The sequence below is a fragment of the Carassius carassius genome, chromosome 17 (genome assembly GCF_963082965.1).
Source record: "Carassius carassius chromosome 17, fCarCar2.1, whole genome shotgun sequence".
Lineage (NCBI taxonomy): Eukaryota > Metazoa > Chordata > Actinopteri > Cypriniformes > Cyprinidae > Carassius > Carassius carassius.
Genome location: NC_081771.1, coordinates 11,174,500 through 11,196,191, shown reverse-complemented (window position 1 = coordinate 11,196,191; position 21,692 = coordinate 11,174,500). Strand labels below are relative to the sequence as shown.

The 21,692-nt window shown below is 39.1% G+C and overlaps 2 protein-coding genes across 5 annotated transcripts in view; one reads left to right on the top strand and one right to left on the bottom strand.

The window, feature by feature from the left end:
* Positions 1-706: 706 nt before the first annotated feature.
* On the bottom strand, positions 707-9,494 carry rp2 (RP2 activator of ARL3 GTPase). The gene is made up of 5 exons (XM_059570889.1): positions 9,171-9,494; positions 3,384-4,052; positions 2,006-2,120; positions 1,835-1,920; positions 707-1,738 (listed from the first exon to the last, which is right to left on the bottom strand). Exons 1-5 carry the CDS (start codon positions 9,345-9,347, stop codon positions 1,655-1,657), a joined length of 1,131 nt encoding a protein of 376 aa, XP_059426872.1. The 5' UTR covers positions 9,348-9,494; the 3' UTR covers positions 707-1,654.
* Positions 9,495-14,830: 5,336 nt separating this feature from the next.
* Positions 14,831-21,692, top strand: part of LOC132161089 (sodium/hydrogen exchanger 7-like) — a 53,254-nt gene continuing 46,392 nt past the window's right edge. For 2 of the 4 annotated variants that reach the window (XM_059570894.1, XM_059570895.1), the window contains exons 1-2: positions 14,832-15,205; positions 18,668-18,870. In XM_059570894.1, coding sequence (XP_059426877.1) covers positions 14,917-15,205; positions 18,668-18,870 — 492 coding nt within the window. In that variant the 5' untranslated portion in view covers positions 14,832-14,916. Of the gene's footprint in view, positions 15,206-18,667; positions 18,871-21,692 lie in introns of all 4 variants that reach the window. The other 2 variants (XM_059570897.1, XM_059570896.1) reach the window with 2 other exon arrangements.

Here is a 21,692-nt window from a genome sequence, read left to right as displayed (position 1 = left end):
CCATAATCCTCAAATTTGGGGGAAATAAAAATATTTTTAGTCCAGTTATGCAAAAAAAATATGATATGTGATATGGTTGCTACCGAAGCATTACTGTCACTACCGAGACATGGGATGTTTTGTCAAAAATAAAGTGTATTAAATTATCAACTAAGATTGTTTTGAAATCAGTATGGTCAACTTTTTGCCTTTTACAAAGAAAATAAATGATAAAAAAAAATACAACAAATCTCATAAATTACGATTTAACTCTGAAAAAAATCTTGCATCTACCAAAAATATGTTATACATAAAATGTCATATGGCAGATATAAATCTTACTCGCAATAATTACAACTTCTTCAGGGATGTGTTTTTGAGCTTGACAAATCAGACCACTGTAGTTCTTATTTAGCAATTTGTGTAATTTATGTTGTAGAAAACATAAGTAATCCTTACCACATAACAAAGCCTAAGTAATCCTTACCACATAACCAGTCCGAATTAGCCTTCCAGGTTGGCCTTCAAACTGTTGTCATGTTTCTGACATTATGTAACACTACTAAACCAGATTTTATAGTAACTTGCTATCTGTTTCTGTAATCAAATATGTACTCAACTCAAAACTATTTGCACCAGTTGATATTCATCTGAATACATAAGTGTAGTAAGATGCAGTCACATCAGATCTGTGTCTGATTGCAGATAAAAAGAGATGACACATAACTTTGGACTAAAATGAATGTATTGAAAAATCACAGCTTATATATAACTCAACAAAACTGTCTCGTACAAATAATAACCATTTAGAAATAAAAAAAAAAAGTACACTGCGATTCTCTCAAATATTCAAACATTTTTTGGTCACAGGAAAGTGGTGCTCTCTAAAACGTTCCTACAAAAATAGAGAAGTGTAAAGGAGACAACTAAAGCTCCTTTTAGTAGTACATTCAACACATCAGATGGAACTTTTTTACATTCTTATTAGAACAGTGTTACCTTAAAAACTTATATGAACATTATAATGTTATTTGTTTACAATAAAAAAAATACTGAAGAAAAACATAGAAAATACAATTTGGAGACAAGTCAAAAGCCATGATAACAAGAAAAGAAATTAAACACATGGCTATGAGTAAATATATATTTCTGTTAAATATATATATATATATCTATAAAAAAACCTGATTCAACAATTCATGTTTTCTGGCATTTTTTTTACAACTACCTATTATACACAAACTAAACGGCTATACAATATGTACTGAAAATGTATACAAGCAAAGGAGAATAAAATGCTATTTCCAGCTAGGGAAAAACCCATTCAATAAATATCTTTATAATCGAATTCATTATTTTCAGCATGAGTGATAAATTGTCCACAGCAATGTTTGATTAGGCTAAAGTTCCAGTTCTTGATTTTGTTCTCTATCTAAAGGCACTAGCCTTCATGATTGATACCAAATACCCTTACTGACTATATGCTGCTTTCATTGGCATGAAAATGTTAAATATTTAGATCACAGAGCAAATATTTCTGTTAAAATAGTGGTTATAAATGTGTTAAAATATCAGTAGCTTCGCATATGTAATTCCAATTCAATGAAATGACAAAACTAACATAACCAAACAAATATAAACCCACATTCATTTGAGGTGCTCCTCTGTGCCAGTTTCAAAGTCCCATCTGCATGTCAGCAAAGTTGAAAAAGTTGTCGACATCACGCGAGGATGTATTTTTGCTCTCAGAAACAAACAACTGCAGGAAAAGCAGTAGATAGCATGAAAAACATTAGATGATCAGAGCAAATCCTCAACAGATAGACTAGAAGTAATAGCTTCCTCTTATATTTACCTTAGCTCCATTGAACACTTCATTGGCAATGGATCGACATGCTTCCACCACACCATCTCCATTCAGCTCGAGGGCTACCACAGGACCTGCAGGAACACAGATCAGGTATATAAGACATATATATTTGCCTATACATGTTCTTATTTGGTATAACACAATGCATTACGGCACCTTTGGTGATCCACTCAGTGAGGCTTTCTGCATTACTCTGGAACACTCGGTTCACATCCTCAGGACGCATGGACACCTCTTTGGTCTGAATGAGGATAAAGCCTTTGGTGGTCGCCTGCATTAAGGTGGATGCAAAAAATTAATGCCACAAAATTAAAGGTTTTTGCAAATCAGTTAGATTATGCATTGGTGAACAGACTAAAGTTTGTGTGTTTTTCTTAACTGAGAACCATTAAAATAAAACAATGATCACCACTATAAAGTTATTGATTTCTACGCAAAGTCAGTAACAAAAAGGTGAAACACATGATGCTTTGTCTGTTTTTGTTTCTTCCTCACAATTTCGCTTTGACAAATCCATATATAGCAGAGGGCAAGGATAGTTTAGGTACAAAATATTGCTGTAGTTTAAAGCCACGTGAAATCAACATTTCTTTTTTTTAATTGCACATTTGTTGTGTAAACGTGACTGATCCATGCGAATGATGTGTTAAGATATTAATGTTTCCTGTTTTACCATTCTAAAATGATTTTACAGTATCCTCTTTATATTCTACAGTCGTACTTCATAGATGTAAATGTTTTTAAACAATGTGTTGATATCGAAACAAAATGCAGGAATGAACACCAAATCAGTGGTTCTTACAGGTACACAATGATTATTAGAATTTTTCTTGCATTCTGCATAAAAGCGTTTCATATTTAGAACATTTGGATTCATGGCAAGAAGCCGCAGAGCAAATTCATTTGAATTAGATTTGTTAACTATGACTGACGCTATTATTTTGTGAATTGTCAAATCAGACCCTTACAACTACACAGCAGAGTCCTTCCTTCTTCCGGTAACAAAATAATAGAACCAACGATTAAAGGTGCCCACAACTGAAGATATGTTCAGACAGTCAGTTACTTCATTAACTTCTGAAAGTAAGTGCTGATATAAAGGCTTTTTTTTGGAGTTAAAAGGTTAATCATATGGAGGCAACATCTGTAGTGGAAAAAATAGATAAATGCTACAAATTTAAGTGAAGTTGGAAATCGTATACATCCCTATACATTCTTAGTAGTATATTAATAGTATAGATTTTCTATTTATATAGGTGGAGTGACTGAAGAAAGCGGATTTAATTTCCCAATTAACATGAAAAACTTGCTTTGAACAATGTTTTTCAATTAGACGCTAAACTGAATAAGCAGCACACGGCTTTTCTTTAGAAATGCCACTTTAGGAAATGCTGACTCATTCTAAATAACTTTCCTGGTTGAGAAACCTGAAGCTTGTAACAAATAAGTTTCAAAGATGAACAAATATGCTCTACGTGATGTCGGTTGTGAATTATAAATTCTACAGCATTAACTCTATCAAACGAGTTCTAACCTCATCAATAAGCTTGCGTGCGTTAGCAGTGGTGTAGTCTCCAGCGAAAAAGACAAACAGGCAGGATTCTTCGCTCTCAGTACGGCGCCCTCCTTTGGTCAGGGGCACTATGCTCCGACTTGCTTCAGTAGAGATTCTCACAGACTTGAATTCGGACTCAGGATCTGGTAGAGGCACACACTCAAGGACAACAGCATCTTCTGGTAGGAGACTCCAATTGGTTTCCCCAGAGACAGGTGTGAAGTCGTGAATATTGCTCCAGTTGTTGTTAAAGATGCTGAGGCCTGCGTCCTTAAAGTGGAAAGCCAGCTCGGGGTAGTAGTATTGGTAGCAGCCAAACTTCATGCCTGTTGAAGACTCAATGATGGGTTGGGTGGCGCAGCACAAAAAGACATCCATTTTCTTGCAGTCTCTGGTGCGGAACTGCTGGCAGGCCACCACACACTTGATATCTTTGCAGTCTCGGAAGAACACGCTGCCTTTGACCGGACCTAACATAATGCGGCAGTTCACGCAGTCGTCAATGGTAATAGTCGCCGAATGGTCGAATACGTAAATGTTACAGTTCTCACAATCCTGAATAACAAACTGCTGGCCATTGAGTTTGCCTGGCAGCCGGCCCACTGTCTCATTCTTGAGGCCTGTCAGCATGAAGTCTTTCGGGTCAACCTGCAAAAAAAAATAATAATTATAATAATTTGCAAACATGTTAATAGATAGAGAATAAAAGCAATAAAACCATTATCAGCTATCTTTGCTTTCTAGTTCCCTTCACACTCTGGTAACAGGATGTTCCCTCCATCAAAATGTGTGTTTATTAGTTAGAGCAGTGGTCACCAATCTCGGTCCTGGAGGGCCGCTGTCCTGGAGAGTTTAGCTCCAACCAGCTCCAACACACCTGTTTGAAAGTCAGTATGCCTAGTGAGATCTTGATTAGCTGGTTCAGGTGTGTTTAATTGGGGTTGGAGCTAAACTCTGCAGGACAGCGGCCCTCCAGGACCGAGATTGGTGACCCCTGAGATAGAGACATTATGCTTTTGTCTTAAAAAAAAAACTAATTCTGTTGTAGTTAACTATACTACAACAATTATACTAAAATTATATAACTATACTAAAACAAACCCTAAGTATTAACACTATAAAGCCTAGTGTATAATATTTGATAACAATAATTTCTAAGCCCTCTAAATTATCAGCATGATCAAAACTTTGCTAAAAAACATTCTGTCCAATGATTGATAGTTCACATTCTTAAGATCTCAAAGGTTGTGGTACAGTACATATGTCTATTTGCTTTAATATTTTTAATGATTTTTATATTGAAACATGGGAATAGCTTTTGTATTGTTTTAAGACGAACACATAAGGGACTGCAGTGACTTTGTTTACTTGATCATCAATGCATCAAATTTAGAAAAACTTGTTAAAATGTAAGTTTCAAATGTGATACAACAGGCTTCTGAGGAACATTTAGTTTGTCTTAAAATCATCATTGTATTGCACTGCATTTTATGTTGATAATATTATATACCCACTAAAATTAAAACCACAAAGCTCTGAACATAAATCTAAGCATTAAAAAAATTATCTTACTAAGACATAATATTGGGAGATGGAGTGACAACTAATATTTATATGCATTTCGTGTAAGTATTCTGTTATATATTTATACAATTCTTGTTGATTTACATTACAAGCTATCAGAATTGTATTTTACTTTTTGGCCACATAAGTAACAACGTCTGCACCCAAATGCATAATTTTGCTTGTTTGGGTTTCCAAATAAATTTTTTCCCCTACCCCTTGAGCTCCATATTATCACTATACTATATGAGCCATAAAAGCCTGATGTATCGAATACTATACAAAACATAAAACACATCTGCAACCTTTTTAAAATTTTCTTTTTTCTTTGCTAATTTTAAACAAAAAAATATATATATTGTTTTATATGTCAGGCTTTACAAGGTTACACTTCAACAGGAAATTAATTCTGAATTGATTGAAATACAATGAAATGATACCTCAAATCATGCAGCATGTTGCAAATTAATTTTCATCAGGCAGAAGATAACACACAAAATGGAAACAACAAGAAGGTGGCACCTGTTCTGTATATGGGGAGAGACTATTACAGAAATCAAGAGCTCTTTTGACTTGGGCCAGTATGTAAGCACCTAACAACCACTTAAAACACCCTGACAATCACACAGCAACACCCTGGCAACCCTTATTGAGTTTACAGAATTTAAGTAATGTGATGAAACCTTTTTCTACTCTATTGTGACATATCAGAGATTAGAGGGTTATAGAAAACATGTAAGGCGGGGGCATGTTCTATGCATCGGCTGTCATTCTACTAAATCTATATCATGTATTTAGAAAACATATAATGCGAATTTTCAATTCAAGCCAAAATTTAACCACAGACCCAAAACAGCCACTGAAAACTCCCAAAGGAACACACTGTTTTAAAACCCTAATTCCCAGTCAGGTTTTAGGATTAAAAACTGAACAGAGCCATCAAGTTTTTCAGTAGTTCTATATAAATACAATACGTGACCCAAGTTTTGATATATTAATGGTTGGAAATGTACAAAATATCTTCATGGAGCATGATCTTTACTCAGTACCCTAAAGACTTTTGGCATAAAAGTGTATCATTTCGGCCCATAAAAGGTATTGTTGGCTATTGCTTTAAATACACATGTGCTGCTTATGACTGGTTTTGTGGTCCAGGGTCACATATACAAATATTTGTACATTTATCTTGTGGTGTATCTTGTGGAAGTTTTCATTTCTTAACCCCTGCTGGTTGAGAACTACTAATCTAATCTATTAGATCAGACACTGCCTTTGACAGACCATTAGAGAAATCTCAAACTGTTGAACAAACTGTTATGAATTCATTGCCGTTCAATCTGCACTTGAAAGCATCGACCAAGGCAGGGGCGTAGCCATCTTTTCAGAAGTGAGGGGGACAGAAATTACACACACACACACACAGACATATATATATTTCTTTAAATTGATCAAAAGTGATGATAAAGACATATATATATATATATATATATAAGCAGCAAATCAGTACATCAGAATTATTTCTGAAGGATCGTGTGACTGGAGTAATGATGCAAAAAAACAGCTTTGAAATCTCAATAAAGTACATTTTGAAATATATTCAAATAGAAAACAGCTATTTTAAATAGGCTAGTAAAAATAGAGACTTCTTTAAAAATACATTAACGAGCTTACTGTTCAAAAACATTTGACTGGTAGTGGATACTATAGGCAACTTTAATTTTTCTCTAAATTCTAACTTTTAATTGGCTTACAAATATATAACTGCTGGACAAATAATGATTTGTTTATGTACTACAAACACTTTTTTCATATACTTTATTTATCACCTGCTGGAGATTTTTTTGGACTTGGAAAAAACAAACCTGAAAACAACTGTTTTCATCAAGCGGCAACATTCTGATCTGAAAAATGAAGCCTACCCGGAAGTGCGAAAAACTGCAATACATCGAAAATCCGCCAGGGGAAGGTCCCAAAAGGGAGCAAATGTCCATAGCCCCCATGTTAAAATGTCCGTTTTCACAGCATAAATTCATGTTTTTACAAGTTGGTCCCATGGACTTTTATTGTATTTTTTTCGATAGCTTCCGAGTGCCTGACAACTGTGAGGGGGGTGATTTTTTTTCTAACTCGTTAGTTTAGATCGTATTTAGATATAAAATATATGACAATAAGGGTGTGGTTAACTTTGAGTGACAGCTTGATTGACAGCTGACAAGGCAGCGCCACGGAGAATGACAACAAGAAGCGCCATTTTTTAATACAGTTGACATATAATACTACTGTTTCTGTATCATGAAATGTAGTTTTAAGAGGTTTTCAGGCGAGAATGTAGTTGTTTAAAGCTCAAATCTGTGGTTTATTTAAAGATTTATGAAAATTTTATCCAGTTGATCCAGCGATGACCGGGCGCTCGGCGTTCATGTACCCCGCCTGAAGCAGTCTTTCCTCGGCTAGACCTTCTAAAGTTTGCCGCGGACTCTGGGGTCTCTGTAGTGGTTAAACATGAGATATAATTCATCTTGTGTATATCTAATGGGTGATTTTTGGTCTCGTAAATATATAATTTTTTCCCTGGGCAATCATTTGGCTGAGGGGAAGTTTCATAACTTTATAAGCTATTTAACTTTACCGATGTATGGTTAGACTAGAGCGCTGACTTTGTATGTTTAACTGAATTGTTTGCTTTATTTGTATAGCTTCTTATACCTTTTACTTATACTTTTATAATGGCTAATATTGATAAAACTGAAATTTAACAAAAAGAGACTGGGTTGAGTTTTGTCATTTTAAATTCTAATACAACAAAGATGATCTGTAATGTTGTTTACTGCAAAATCTGTTGTTTAGTACAAATGCACATATTGCCTGGACCATAAAATGTTTAATATTTTTATATTATATTTAAAATGAAAAGAGGCAGGTTTGTGTTTTATATTTTGTTTTTTCATAAATAGACAAACGTTATGTGTAGTTGAATATAATCAATATGCGTTGCCTGAACCACATTTGTGTGGCTATAATGTTTACGATTTCTTTTAATGAAAAAGAAAATAGTAAGTATGGTGTTTTATAACATATTTCGTTGCCTAAAATATACACAGAGATAACCGAATTTGCAGAGCGAGCTGAGTGAAGCACGCTGCGTCAGAAGGTGGGCGGGGTTAGGATTTCCCAAGATTTTCCAAGATGGCGCAGCCCATACCCCCCATAAACGGCTTCAAACCCGTTCTTCAGAAAGTCTATGGGTGACGTCACAGACGTTTTGTCCATATTTTTTTTTGCAGTCTATGGTTTTCATACAGCAATAGCTGGACGCTATTGTCCATATTAGGAGTTTCCTGGTATGACTTTCTGCGCGAGAGCGCCATCCGGCTTCGAGTATGAATGAAACACACACACACACACACACACACAGACACACACACACACGGCAGGAGAGTTTAGCGATCCGTGGTGTTCATTTCGCCTTCTGGGTCCGAAAAAAACATCAGGTCATTCGCAGACTATCCTGTCTCTTTGAGTTTAAATCTATATTCACACCAGCTCTTGAAAACCAATATACGAACACACCTGCCCGAAAAGTGTGGGGGACGAATTTCCGTGATGATAAAAGTGGGGGGGACACGTCCCCCGCGTAATCTACGCCCCTGGACCAAGGCAATATTTTAACATAAAATATTTTAACTTCCGGACACTTTTGAATGCTCTCAACGCTTTGTAATGGGTTTGGAGGGGCGGACAGACACTCCCTCCTACCCTTATTACTCGCTCTCTTCCTCCCTCTGGTACAGTAAGTGTCATACATGTCGATGGCGACACCACATATGTGCTAATCCTTAACACAGCGCTATCTGGCAAGTGCCAGGCTAACAAGTTGCGTGCCGTGACTTTAAGCCGATAATAAGCTCTGTCTATGTACCATAGCATTTGAAAACCTATAACCGCCCCCCGAGAGACACTCGTATCGATGGTCAGTCGAAGGCAACATCAGGAAACACTCAGAGGGGCCAAACCCATCGCTAGCGCGTTGTGAACTGCATAAAATGGGCTTAACAATGCGAACTGAGTTAACGCACATACACAAACAATAGCTATTTCTGACGGACTCTGATTGGAGTTAATTCTGTATCACTCCTAAAAAAATATGCAACGTTGTGTAGTACAGTCTAGTTCGCAAAAACGGGTTCTAATGCAGCGTCGTACCTTTTCTCGTTTGTCCCAGCTGTATTGCTTGGGAGCCTCCTGGTTGCTGTCGCTGCCCAGCGCAGTGTTGTTGCTTTCTGGGAGGTCATTGCCTGTAGCGCTCTCGTCCCCATCGGGCAAATCAGAGTCTTTTTTAGGAGATTTTCTCCTCGATTTTTTGGAGAAGAAGCACCCCATTTATGGACGATCAGTCGTGTGATATGTCAGCGCGCCCCTCCTGTTGTAAATGCCACGCGTTTCTGAAATAGTCTCGATCAGCCGCAGCAGCGCTGCTTCTCTCTCGCCCTCCCCAGAAAGTAATCAAGAACGCGCAACCTGTGCGCTTCCCGTTTCCTTGACCCTCGAGTCAGCCAATCACTACAGCGCAGCGCGTTACTAGGGAACAGCGAATCAAAGCTGAGCCGTATCTACGAAGTCTGTAGCTGTGTCTGAAATCGCTCACGCATTCACTCATTCACTAATCCCTATATAGTGTATGGCAGTTGAGTTCACTATATCAGGAAGGAGTGAACAAATAAATAAGTGAACGGATTCGGACAGTGACGTATAGCCTACACTGCGCGTGAGACTTGAAGCTGTTGCAAAAACATTGCCATATGTACTTTTATATTACATGTACCTAATTTTAGAAAATAATACTAATAGCAATAATACTCAAAATTACTTTATATTGCAGTTATACATACCTCCGTGTCAGCTTTGTGGTTTCATCGATGGTATATAATTATTATTTTTTTGTAATGCTTTTATGTTCATAATAAACACACATAAACACGTTCATAATATGTATTTATTATTTTTAGTATCTTGACTCTCTCTCAAGCAGCGTTTTGAGCTCAGATAAGATGGTTGTAGAGCGTCCTAAGGCGACCGTTAATTTTACATCAGAATACACTACGTTACCTGTTATTAACGAAAAAATAAATGTAAATTATCATCATTTTTGTAAGTTAACAACGATGCCATCTCAGTAGATTAGTGAAATATTAAACTGAGTTATTGCCTACATAACATATTTTAATATAAATAATGTAGGAAAAACGTTAAAACAGAAATAATAAAGATGTTAAATTCATCTCTCATTCAAACTCGCTCGCTCCCGCGCTTGCTTCTATGGAAGCGTATGGGTAGCAATATTCAATTTGGAATGTAATATGCAAAATGACAAATGCAATATGTAAAATGACAATGCATTTCTGTATTTACATTTACATTTTCCAATACATTTGTGCAACGTTTGGTACAAAATGAAAATGAAAATTAGATTACATAATTTTCATTTGCCATTTCATACACCAGTTTTAATATGTAAAATGAAAACTAATTTTAACGCTTTATAAGTTGCAAAATTAAAATGAAAATGTATTACAGAAATGATTAGATATGTATAACATGTTCAAGCAAAAACTGTGGCAAAATTATCATTTACATGCTATTTTTCTTAAATGCATTAACACTCACAGTCAAGACACTTACGATTGCATTTTCATTCAGTGTCCCGCAATGAATGTAGCAAAATTCAATGTGCACATTGAAAATGCATTCCGAGCCGATCACGTGTCCGCCCCCTCCCGCCATGTCAATCACTGCGTGAACAAGGCAATGCTTGCAGAAAGTCAGAGACTCAAATCTCAAGAAGAGGATTCAAGTGAGAGAACATGGACAAGACAGTTGGTCCATGTACGTTTTGATCATTTCGGTTTATGGCTTCAATATTTTATTTGCACTTGTGGGCGGAGCTGAAACGCTGCTTTCATCTGATTGGTCGAAACGCTCCACCTTCAGCACGTCTTTTCATTCTTTCAGACAGAATAAGAGTCAGTGCGAGTGAAGCACTGTAATGTCTGAAACCACCGCTCACTGTTAATTAGCATAATATTTGAATCAGATGTAGCTGGGCACATAATTCGTGCTGCTGAGACCTGCAAATTATTTCTAGGTTGTAGTATTGTATGAATATTGTCCCACTGATAAATACAGTGCAAATAGTTCTGTCTCTTTGGATAAAAGTGAAGTGGAAATAAAAATCAATAACAGACTGAACAGTTCCATGTCTGTAACATTTACCACTCTCATCTTTTAAGTCATAAGGCACTAGGACATTAATAAATAATTGTAAAAATTAATATAGTTACATTTGTGAAATAAAAATAGTAAAATTAGCTCTATGCTGCTCAGTGCTCCTGTAGCCTACCCCAGAGCGCCCTCTCGCGGCTGTAGACGGTAATGTTTTCTCTGGGTTCTGAATAAATGCGACTTAATAGTCCAGTGCGACTTATATATGCTTTTTTCCTCGTCATGACGTATTTTTGGACTGATGCAACTTATTCCGAAAAATACGGGTAACATTATTATTATTATTTATTATGAGTAATTGACACAGACTAGAACTTTAATGTTTCACCTAATTCAGCTTAGATCTTCAGACTCGTCTGATTCGTGTTGCTGTATAACTGGCCAGACTTACCTTCCCAAAAAATCCTATTTAATTTTATTTCATAAATTTAACTATATTTATTTCCACTTCACGGTTATCCAAGGAGACAGAACTATTTGCACTGTTTTTATCAGTGGGACAATATTTATACAATACTATAACCTAGAAATAATTTAACGTGGTGTCTTTCAAGTCGCAGCAGCATGAATTATGTGCCCAGCTACATCTGATTCAAATATTATGCTTATTAACAGTGAGCGGTGGTTTCAGACATTACAGTGCTTCACTCGCACTGACTCTTATTCTGCCTGAAAGAATGAAAAGACCGAGCTGAAGGTGGGAGCGATTCGACCAATCAGATGAAAGGAGCGCTTCAGCGCCGCCCACAAGTGCGAATGAAATATTGAAGCCATAAACCGAAATGATCAAAACGTACATGGACCAACTGTCTTGTCCATGTTCTCTCACTTGAATCCTCTTCTTGAGATTTGAGTCTCTTGACCTTCTGCAAGCCCCGCCTTGTTCACGCAGTCATTGACATAGCGGGAGGGGGCGGACACGTGATCGGCTCTGAATGCATTTTCAATGTGCACAATGAAGTTTGCTACATTCATTGCGGGACATTGAATGAAAATGCTATCGTAAGTGTCTTGACTGTGAGTGTTAATGCATTTAACAAAAATAGCAAATTAAATGATAATTTTGCCAAAGTTTTTGCTTGAAAATGCTATACATATCTAATCATTTCTGTAATACATTTTCATTTTAATTTTGCAACTTATAAAGCGTTAAAATTAGTATTCATTTTACATATTAAAACTGGTGTATGAAATGGCAAATGAAAATTATGTAATTTAATTTTCATTTTCATTTTGCACCAAACGTTGCACAAATATATTGGAAAATGTAAATGTAAATACAGAAATGCATTGCCATTTTACATATTGCATTGTCATGTTGCATATTACATTCCAAATTGAATATTGCTACCCATATGCTTCCATACGCTTCCAGCTCGACGCTACTCCGCATTGGATTGTGGGAAAGAGTGCTTCAGCAAGTGTACATCGGTTGTACACTCGAAATCAGAATGAATTGTGGGTAAAAAGTAGTGGACAAATGTAGGGAATGAAGTAGTTCACTCAGAATTCGGACAGCACTACAAAATGGCTGACACCCCATATAGTGCACTATATAGTGGATAGGGAGTGGTTTCGGACACAGCATGTATAATATTTGACCCCTGGCAGATGCAAATAAAGCATTTCGTTAGTGCGTTGTGTTAACTCATCTTGGCATGTGAAAAATTCATGTGAATTATAATATTTGTGCACTCGGATTACACTGTTGGATATTTGTATTTTTGCATATAGTCTACATATCTGTGTATCATCATGTCCCATTATTGTTTTAAGATGAGCTCCTTTTTCTTGTAAGATGTTTTGCTTTTATTGGCGACCTTTTAAAAAAATGAATAAAAATAATAATAAAAATTTTTTAAAAAAAGGAAAAAAAAAAGAAAGGGAAGAAACATTGCGGCTCGCTGAGTTAATTGTATGGAAATGCAGTAAGGCCAAATGTTTTCTGTGTGTTTTATACCATTTTCACTGAGGAACTGTACGTTACATAATTAGCACTCATTTTAAACAAATTATGTTTCTGTGAAAATGAAATGTAAGTGGAAGAAGTACAGATTTCAGTTTCTCGCTTATTTGTTTGCCAATAAAAAAAAAAGGAAAGATGTCAGTTAAAACCTTTTATGTAAACCAGTTGACTTTTTTTTCCTGTGAAATGTGGTTTGACAGAAAAAAATTTCAATCTCTATTAAAAGTTAAACATAAAAAGTATTTTGGGCTTTATGGTGTGTGACTCATCACTTACGTATAAATTTGTACTCAGTATAGGCCTACATGTGACACACACAGCAAACACATTAGAATTGCACTTGGCTGTTTAACTGTTGTGTTAGCAACATACATAAAAAGTTATTTGGTAAACTGCATGCATGAACTCATCTGTGTGATGGAACATGTCACCTGATAACAAATGAAAATTACTCATAATTAAATAAATAGCATTTGATAATAAATATGCAGACTTTAGAAATAATACCTTTTTTTCTGGAAGCATAGAAAGAAAGCTTTCAGAACTGATTGTCAAAAAGTTGATGTCTAAAGCACTGTGACAAAATTCTGGAAACATGATCTAAACTGACTTACACTTGCAAACTCTGCATAAGTGAAAACAACATTTAAATCTCAAATGTGTGATTATTTTTGGGTAATATAGTCATTACTGTACTACAAAGATAGTTTTGTTCTCAGAACCAGAAAATGATGACTTTCCATTTCTCATAATAGCAAAGGAAGTGTGATACATGCAGAAGGTCAAAAAGGAAATCTTAAATTCCTGTTTATTTCCATCAACGTGACAGCTAGACCTTCAGATGTGAGTAAAACTGTAGGGTGTCACATTCTTCAAAACAACTCAGTTTTCAGTTATCTAGACTTTGCTTTAAATGTTTGTATCCCTGTTGAAATTTTAACACATCAGATATCTATATCACCTCTTCAAATTGTCGGTTCAAAAATATTAGCATATTTACAGCAATAGCCAACAATACATTGTATTGGTCAAAACCTTTATTCCAAAAATCAATAGGATATTAAGTAAAGACCATTTCCCATTAAGATATTATGTAAATTTCTTATCGTAAATAAATAAAAACTTAAGTTTTGATTAGTAATATGCATTGCTAAGAACTTCCTCTCAATATTTTTTTTTTGCACCCTCAGATTCCAGATTTTCATATAGATGTATCTCTGGCAAATATTGTCATGTCCTAACAAACCATACATCAACGCAAAGCCTATTAATCTCAATTAAAAATAAATAAATAAAATAAAAAATTACCCTGAGGTCCAGGGTTAAAATTTATTTAATTTAAGTATCAATAACTACAAACCAGAGTAAAACACATAGGCCTACTGCGTGACAGGCAGCTCGCATCTTTTGACTTCCTGGGGTATAAAATCAACACTTTTTTAGGTTAAGCACCTCCACTGCTCATTTGTTGAATTAAAAACAAAAAACAAACACAAACACTTCATTCAAGAGGTTCAAGCACTGTTTTGCATGAAATTCGTAGAATCAATGTACTAGTACTGTAGAGTGAGAGTGGAGTATTGGTGTGCGTGTCTCTTTAAGAGCTTGAGCCGTGGTCTGTTGTGATACCTCTCATTATTGCTCTGGCTCTACCTGACGCAGCTGAAGCGGTTGTGAGGAAACCCGCCACCAGCATCCTGCACCATGGAGGCGGCCACAGCACCAAAGCCATGGACATTATATGCATTAGGAGGACACGGTTCACTGGTTCCTATTTTAATGTTCATTTTAAACCAATGTTGTCAGATACGAGCAGATGACGGCGGCATGGAGGAACTTGCCACGGAGAAAGAGGCAGAGGAAAGTCACAGGCAGGACAGCGTGAATTTACTTACATTCATTTTGCTTTTGACACTCACTATCCTCACAATATGGCTCTTCAAACACCGAAGAGTGCGCTTCCTGCACGAAACAGGACTGGCTATGATATACGGTAAAAAAAAGGGAAAAAAAAAGAAAGTCTTTTTAACGATGCGAAATGCGTTCGGCATTGCCTGTGTCTCAAAACCGAATGAACCGCTGAGCTGGACAGCATCATTTTTTGACCTAGTCATCAGAGCTGAATCATTTTTAGTCACGTGTTTTTGCGCATTTTCTGTCTAGATAGGCAGCTCACTAGGTATTGAGACACAGCCATCATGTTAACTAGCTAACGTTAAGCCTCATAAGAATGAGACCGTGTAGCCTGCTAGCTTAAACGAGTGCTAATACAAACCTTGTGCATCGAATGTCATTGTATTTCAGTCTGGTTTTTAAATGGCTGTGGAATAGATTAATGATCTGGAATGCACCAAAATAGCTGACACGTGTATTAGCCCATATGCAACCCACAGTTTTGCTATTGCATAATATCTTAATGTGTGTATGATTTTACACCATCACTCAGACTCGGGAGTTTCGTTTCTTATTTTGTTTCTGTTATCCTTCCTGTTGAGTTCCTCATACTAGCTTTGATTAGTGTGACAGCTTTTGTATTTCAGGTTGGATCAGTTTAGTAACATGATGTTATGTCTTCTGTGTCAAGACCATAGACAAGACTGAGTCCTCCTCTATAAGCTCTAATTTAAAGAAATAGTTCACCAAAAAATGCATTTACTCTTCCTCGTGTTGCTTCAAACCTTTTTTTTCTGCTGTTGAACACAACATTTAGAAGAATTATACTGGTTGCTTTCCAATGCATTTGCAATTAATGCCAACTTTTAAACTAAAAAAAAAAATAGCCCACTAAAGCATCAAAAATGTTGAATTGTACACTATTGTCCAGGTCTTTTGAAGCCATGTTACAGCTTGGCTTGAAATTTAAGTCATTATTCATTGAAAACATTTACGTCGGCCCTAGTGTTCATGAGAGAAAGAGTGATCACTGCACTTTTGAATCTGAATCATAAATTGCTCTTTTGAAACTTGAGTTGGTTTATCCAGTACACAGAATCTAGTTGCAGACAGATTGTCAACAGATTGCTTGGAGTAAAGTTTATCATTGCATCGCTTATGGCAATTTTTTTATGATCATTTTATGGCGGTCTTTTTGAAGCTTTTACACCTCTCTCCCCATTCATTGTAATTGCATGGACAAAGAGAGCAGTGTGTTTCATCAAAATGTAGTCTTTTGTGTTACGCAGAAGAAACAGCATCACATGGATTTGAGAGTAATATGAGGGTGATTAAATGATGACAGTGTTATTTTTTTATGTACTGATTAATTAAGTGTGAAAAAATCAAAGGCCTTCACTGAGGTCAGTAAACATCGGTCTTGACATCTCATGTCTTCAGTGAAAATGAGAGCTCTATCATCAGTGGTTGCTCTGAAGTTCAAAAGCATTACTTGGACACGAGGAAAAGACTGGGTTGAGACAAGCTAGTACTATTTGGTTTCACACTGTTTCAGTAAATATATAATAGATTAATATGACAGGTATTACCATGTTCATGCATGTTAATTGATGACCCAGGGTTTTTTTTGTGTCTGACCGGGCACATACATGTCTGACATATTGAGCAGCAGTTATGGTTTAAAATGCATGGCTTATAATGCAATGTAAGTTAACAGCCACATTCAGCATTTACAACAGTTCACCAAAAGTCTTGGGGACTTCCGATTCGTTTTGCAGTATTCTTACTGTGCAATTAATAATAGGGGATTTTATAATAAATTCATACACAGTAGCTGGTGTTCTGTGTGAAGTTTAAACAGAACTACATACACTACCATTTAACAGTTTGGACTCTGTATAATTAATTTTAAAGAAATTAATTATTTTATTCAGCAGGGACACATTAAATTTATAATAAGACGGTGAATACAGGGAATGTTACAAAACACTTTTATTTTAAATTAATGCTGCTTTATGTTTTGAACTTTATGTATGAAAAAAATAATGAAAAATTATGATTTCCTCAAAAATATTAAACTGCACACGTTTTCAACATTGCTAGGATCATTTCAAACAGTACATGTATGTCAAGGCTATTCTGTTTCTACTAGTTTTTTTTCCTCTTTTACTTTTTCATGTTATTACTTTTGACAGCCTGGTCCAAGTCATGTTTTAAACCCGATTTGTACTGTTTAACTTGATTTCAAACTGGTCTGTCTCTTTCCACACACTCAAAAGGGATCTTTCATATTGCATCAAACGCTCCATCAGAGCTTTCTCTAGTGTGTTATTAACTTTGATAGTATGCACTAGCTTCCTTCCTATTAATCTGCCCCATTCTACTCCTTGCACATCTTTTTAGGATGAATTGTGATTTCGGGATTTGTGTGTTGTTGTTACATTGGCGTAAACACACACACACACACACACACACACACTTGCTTGTATACAAAATATACAAGAATAAGTACGAATGACATTTGATCAGTGTTTCTCGTGGTCTACTCAGGTTTGCAATCTCTCATAAGTGCGTATGGCCAAATAAAACATTCAACCAACAGGAAGTGGTGTGAAGTAGTGTGAAAAATTTAGTTTGAAAAATTCTTTAGCTTCATGGGGGGAAAAAAAACAATCTAGTTACTTTGTTTAACCGGTTAGCAGCATTTAAAAACATTCTGGACCAAAAAAAAAAGGCGGGGACTTTGTTCCCGTGCCTTATATTGTTCAGCAAAGTAATGTTTTTAGTATCCTTGAAAGGAATGGAATGTCTAACTGGTTCATGCTAACCTCAACTCTTGACTCCCTGGAACCTGGCTCTGGATTGTGAATCTGTTTACATACAGTGTGTATTTTCTAAAATGTCTGGATTACAGATTTTAGCACATAATTGATTATGTGTGTCCTTTGATGTTAATTAATTGAAATTGTGGCCAATTTAATTTGGAAAGAATGCTACGTTAAGACTTTTGCTGCCTGTGAACAAAGCTAAGTTGTTAGCTTTACTTTTGAGTACCATTGAGTACCAAAACCTGCAGATTTCTGTTGAATGTACTCAAAGTGAAATGTGCTAAATTGGCTGCTGTCCACATACTCCCAGAATAAACGTGCACAAACTTTAGGGTATGTATTTGACTCCACAGAAATCTGCAGATTTTCCCTATGAAATCAGTACTGTCTAGACCTAGCATTGATTTAAAGTAGTGTAATTTGCCTGGTTTTAGGTTGTGGTTGTGCGATTATGGTGTTTTTTGCTTCTGTTCTTGTTTCACAGCCCATGCTGTGTGTGCTGTTGACTTCCTCTGGTGCTTCATTAGTATGGAAATACCCTCCAACAGATTTGACACAGCAGGCTCTCAACTCTACTCCCTGTCATCACACAGAAAACAATCTGCTTATACTGTGTTTTTAAGGAAGGAAGTGTAATTTCTGTGACACATCAAAAATGGTTGTTTTCTTTTTCACAAGCTAAGTGTATGTATTGAACGTGTATGTGAGTGGTTTGTCTTCTGTGTGTCGAATAGGTCTGTTGGTGGGTGTTATTTTGCGGTATGGCATCCCCTCCACCAGTTACCATAATAAAACTCCTCCGAGTTGCACTCTGCAGGAGAGGCCTGTCAGCACGGTGCTCCTCAACGTTAGCGGAAAGTTCTTTGAGTACACACTCAAGGGGGAGATCAACCTTAAAGAAATCCACAGTGTGGAGCAGAATGACATGTTGCGCAAGGTATGTCAGCAACGTCATACATGTGTCACACACCTGGACTCATTTTGTGTGTTTTTTGCCCCTGTGACCCAGTTTCTGTCTCTATGTGGTTTGATTAGTTCCCAGGTGTGTCTAGTCATTTCCGCATGTGTTCCATGTCCCTGGTAATTAAGTCATGCCATCCACCTGTGTTTTCCCAATTATCCCTTGTACAAAAGCCTTGTCCTTTCAGTTCTGTTTGGTCGGGTCTACTCGTCTACTTGGTACTTGTCAACTTGTCAACTTGTCTACTTGTCCACTTGTTACCTGTTACTTGCCACTTGCCACTTGCCACCTGTTATTTGCTACTTACCTTGCCTATGTTTGATTTAATAAATCCCTGTTTCGTTTATCCCTCGGCTCCGTGTTCCTTCCAGCAGCGTAAGCCGTGACAGAAGACCCGACCTAAAAAGTTAAAAACTGCGTGTTTTCCCTCCGTTTTGTTTTCCGTTTTTTCACAGTCTTTTTCTTTCCGTAGTGTGTAATGGATCCCCTCTATCGCCCCGAATACCTCCTCCTCCTGCTGGAGCAGGAGGGACTTTCTCTCGAGGACCATACTAGACGGTTTCTCTTCCTAGCTAATGCCACCAGCTACCCGGACCACGCGCTCTGCACCTTTTATCACGCCAGCCTGAACTCCAGGTGCAGAGCGTTGTCGCCCGAAGATGGTCCTCGGGAGGATTTCGCCGCATTCATAGAGTGGAATCTGGTGAGAAATGGGTCACCTCTCACGGTCGGCCCAATGGAGGATCTCGCCAGGTCCACTCTGGACCCAGAGCCCAGCCTACAATCTCCCCACGGTACGAGGCATAAGCCCGAGCCCACCGATGACGGAGAGCCAGAGAGCAACCCGTCAGACCAGGTGCGAGAGCCGGCGACACTGCCCACCACGAGGGAGCAAAATGTGGAGCGCCAAATGGGTCAAAATGAGGGGGTTTCCAATTCACCTATGTCAGTTTCTCAGTTAAGCCCAGGACGGGCTCCTGATCCTCCTTTAAGCCCAGGACGGGCTCCTGATCCTCCTTTAAGCCCAGGACGGGCTCCTGATCCTCCTTTAAGCCCAGGACGGGCTCCTGATCCTCTGTTAAGCCTAGGAAGGGCTCCTGATCTTCCGTTAAGCCCAGGACGGGCTCCTGATCCTCCTTTAAGCCCAGGATGGGCTCCTGATCCTCCTTTAAGCCCAGGACGGGCTCCTGATCCTCTGTTAAGCCCAGGACGGGCTCCTGATCCTCCTGTAAGCCCAGGACGGGCTCCTGATCCTCTGTTAAGCCCAGGAAGGGCACCAGATCTTCCGTTAAGCCCAGGACGGGCTCCTGATCCTCCTGTAAGCCCAGGACGGGCTCCTGATCCTCTGTTAAGCCCAGGAAGGGCTCCTGATTCCCCGTTAAGCCCAGGAAGGGCTCCTGATCTTCCGTTAAGCCCAGGACGGGCTCCTGATCCTCCTGTAAGCCCAGGACGGGCTCCTGATCCTCTGTTAAGCCCAGGAAGGGCTCCTGATTCCCCGTTAAGCCCAGGACGGGCTCCTGTTCCCCCGTTAAGCCCAGGACGGGCTCCTGATTCTCCTTTAAGCCCAGGACGGGCTCCTGATCCTCCGTTAAGCCCAGGACGGGCTCCTGATCCTCTGTTAAGCCCAGGAAGGGCTCCTGATTCCCCGTTAAGCCCAGGACGGGCTCCTGTTCCCCCGTTAAGCCCAGGACGGGCTCCTGATCCTCCTGTAAGCCCAGGACAGGCTCCTGATCCTCTGTTAAGCCCAGGAAGGGCTCCTGATCTTCCGTTAAGCCCAGGACGGGCTCCTGATCCTCCTGTAAGCCCAGGACGGGCTCCTGATCCTCCTGTAAGTCCAGGACGGGGTCCTGATCCTCTGTTAAGCCCAGGAAGGGCTCCTGATTCCCCGTTAAGCCCAGGACGGGCTCCTGTTCCCCCGTTAAGCCCAGGACGGGCTCCTGTTCCCCCGTTAAGCCCAGGACGGGCTCCTGATCCTCTGTTAAGCCCAGGACGGGCTCCTGTTCCCCCGTTAAGCCCAGGACGGGCTCCTGTTCCCCCGTTAAGCCCAGGACGGGCTCCTGATCCTCTGTTAAGCCCAGGACGGACTCCTGATCTTCCGTTAAGCCCAGGACGGGCTCCTGATCTTCCGTTAAGCCGAGGACGGGCTCCTGAACCCCCGTTAAGCCCAGGACGGGCTCCTGAACCCCCGTTAAGCCCAGGACGGGGTCCTGATCCTCCGTTAAGCCCAGGACGGGCTCCTGATCCTCCGTTAAGCCCAGGAAGGGCTCCTGCCCCAGAGCTTACTCCAATGCCTGCTCCTCCAGAATTCCCACCCTCCCACCCACTCCTGCCTCCTCCTCCGCTGTCGTCTGGCTGCCCCTCTGCTCGCCCTCAGCCTACCATCATTGTGGTGCGAGCTCAGCGGGACCGCCATCCTCCAGCGACGCCTTGGTCGGCGTCTCCCTCACCTCCGCCTCCAGCCTCTGAGGCCTGGACTCCGCCTCGGTCCGTTGACCCGTCGGCTCCACCATGGCTCCTAGCTCCTTCCTCTCCGCTGTGGCCCGGCAGTCCGCAGGCTCTGCCTGGCTCCCTCGTCCCTCCGGCTCCGCCTTGGTCTGGCGTCGTCCATCCTATGCCTCGGGACTCCACTCCTCCGGCTTCGCCTCATCCTTCCGTCCCTCCGGCTCCGTCAGGCTCCTTCATCCCCTCGGTTACACCTCAGTCCTCGGTCACTCTGGCCTCACCGCGGCCTTCCGGATCCACATCGCCGCGTCAGTCACCAGAGCCATCAGTTCCGCCTAGGACCTCCGGCTCCTCCC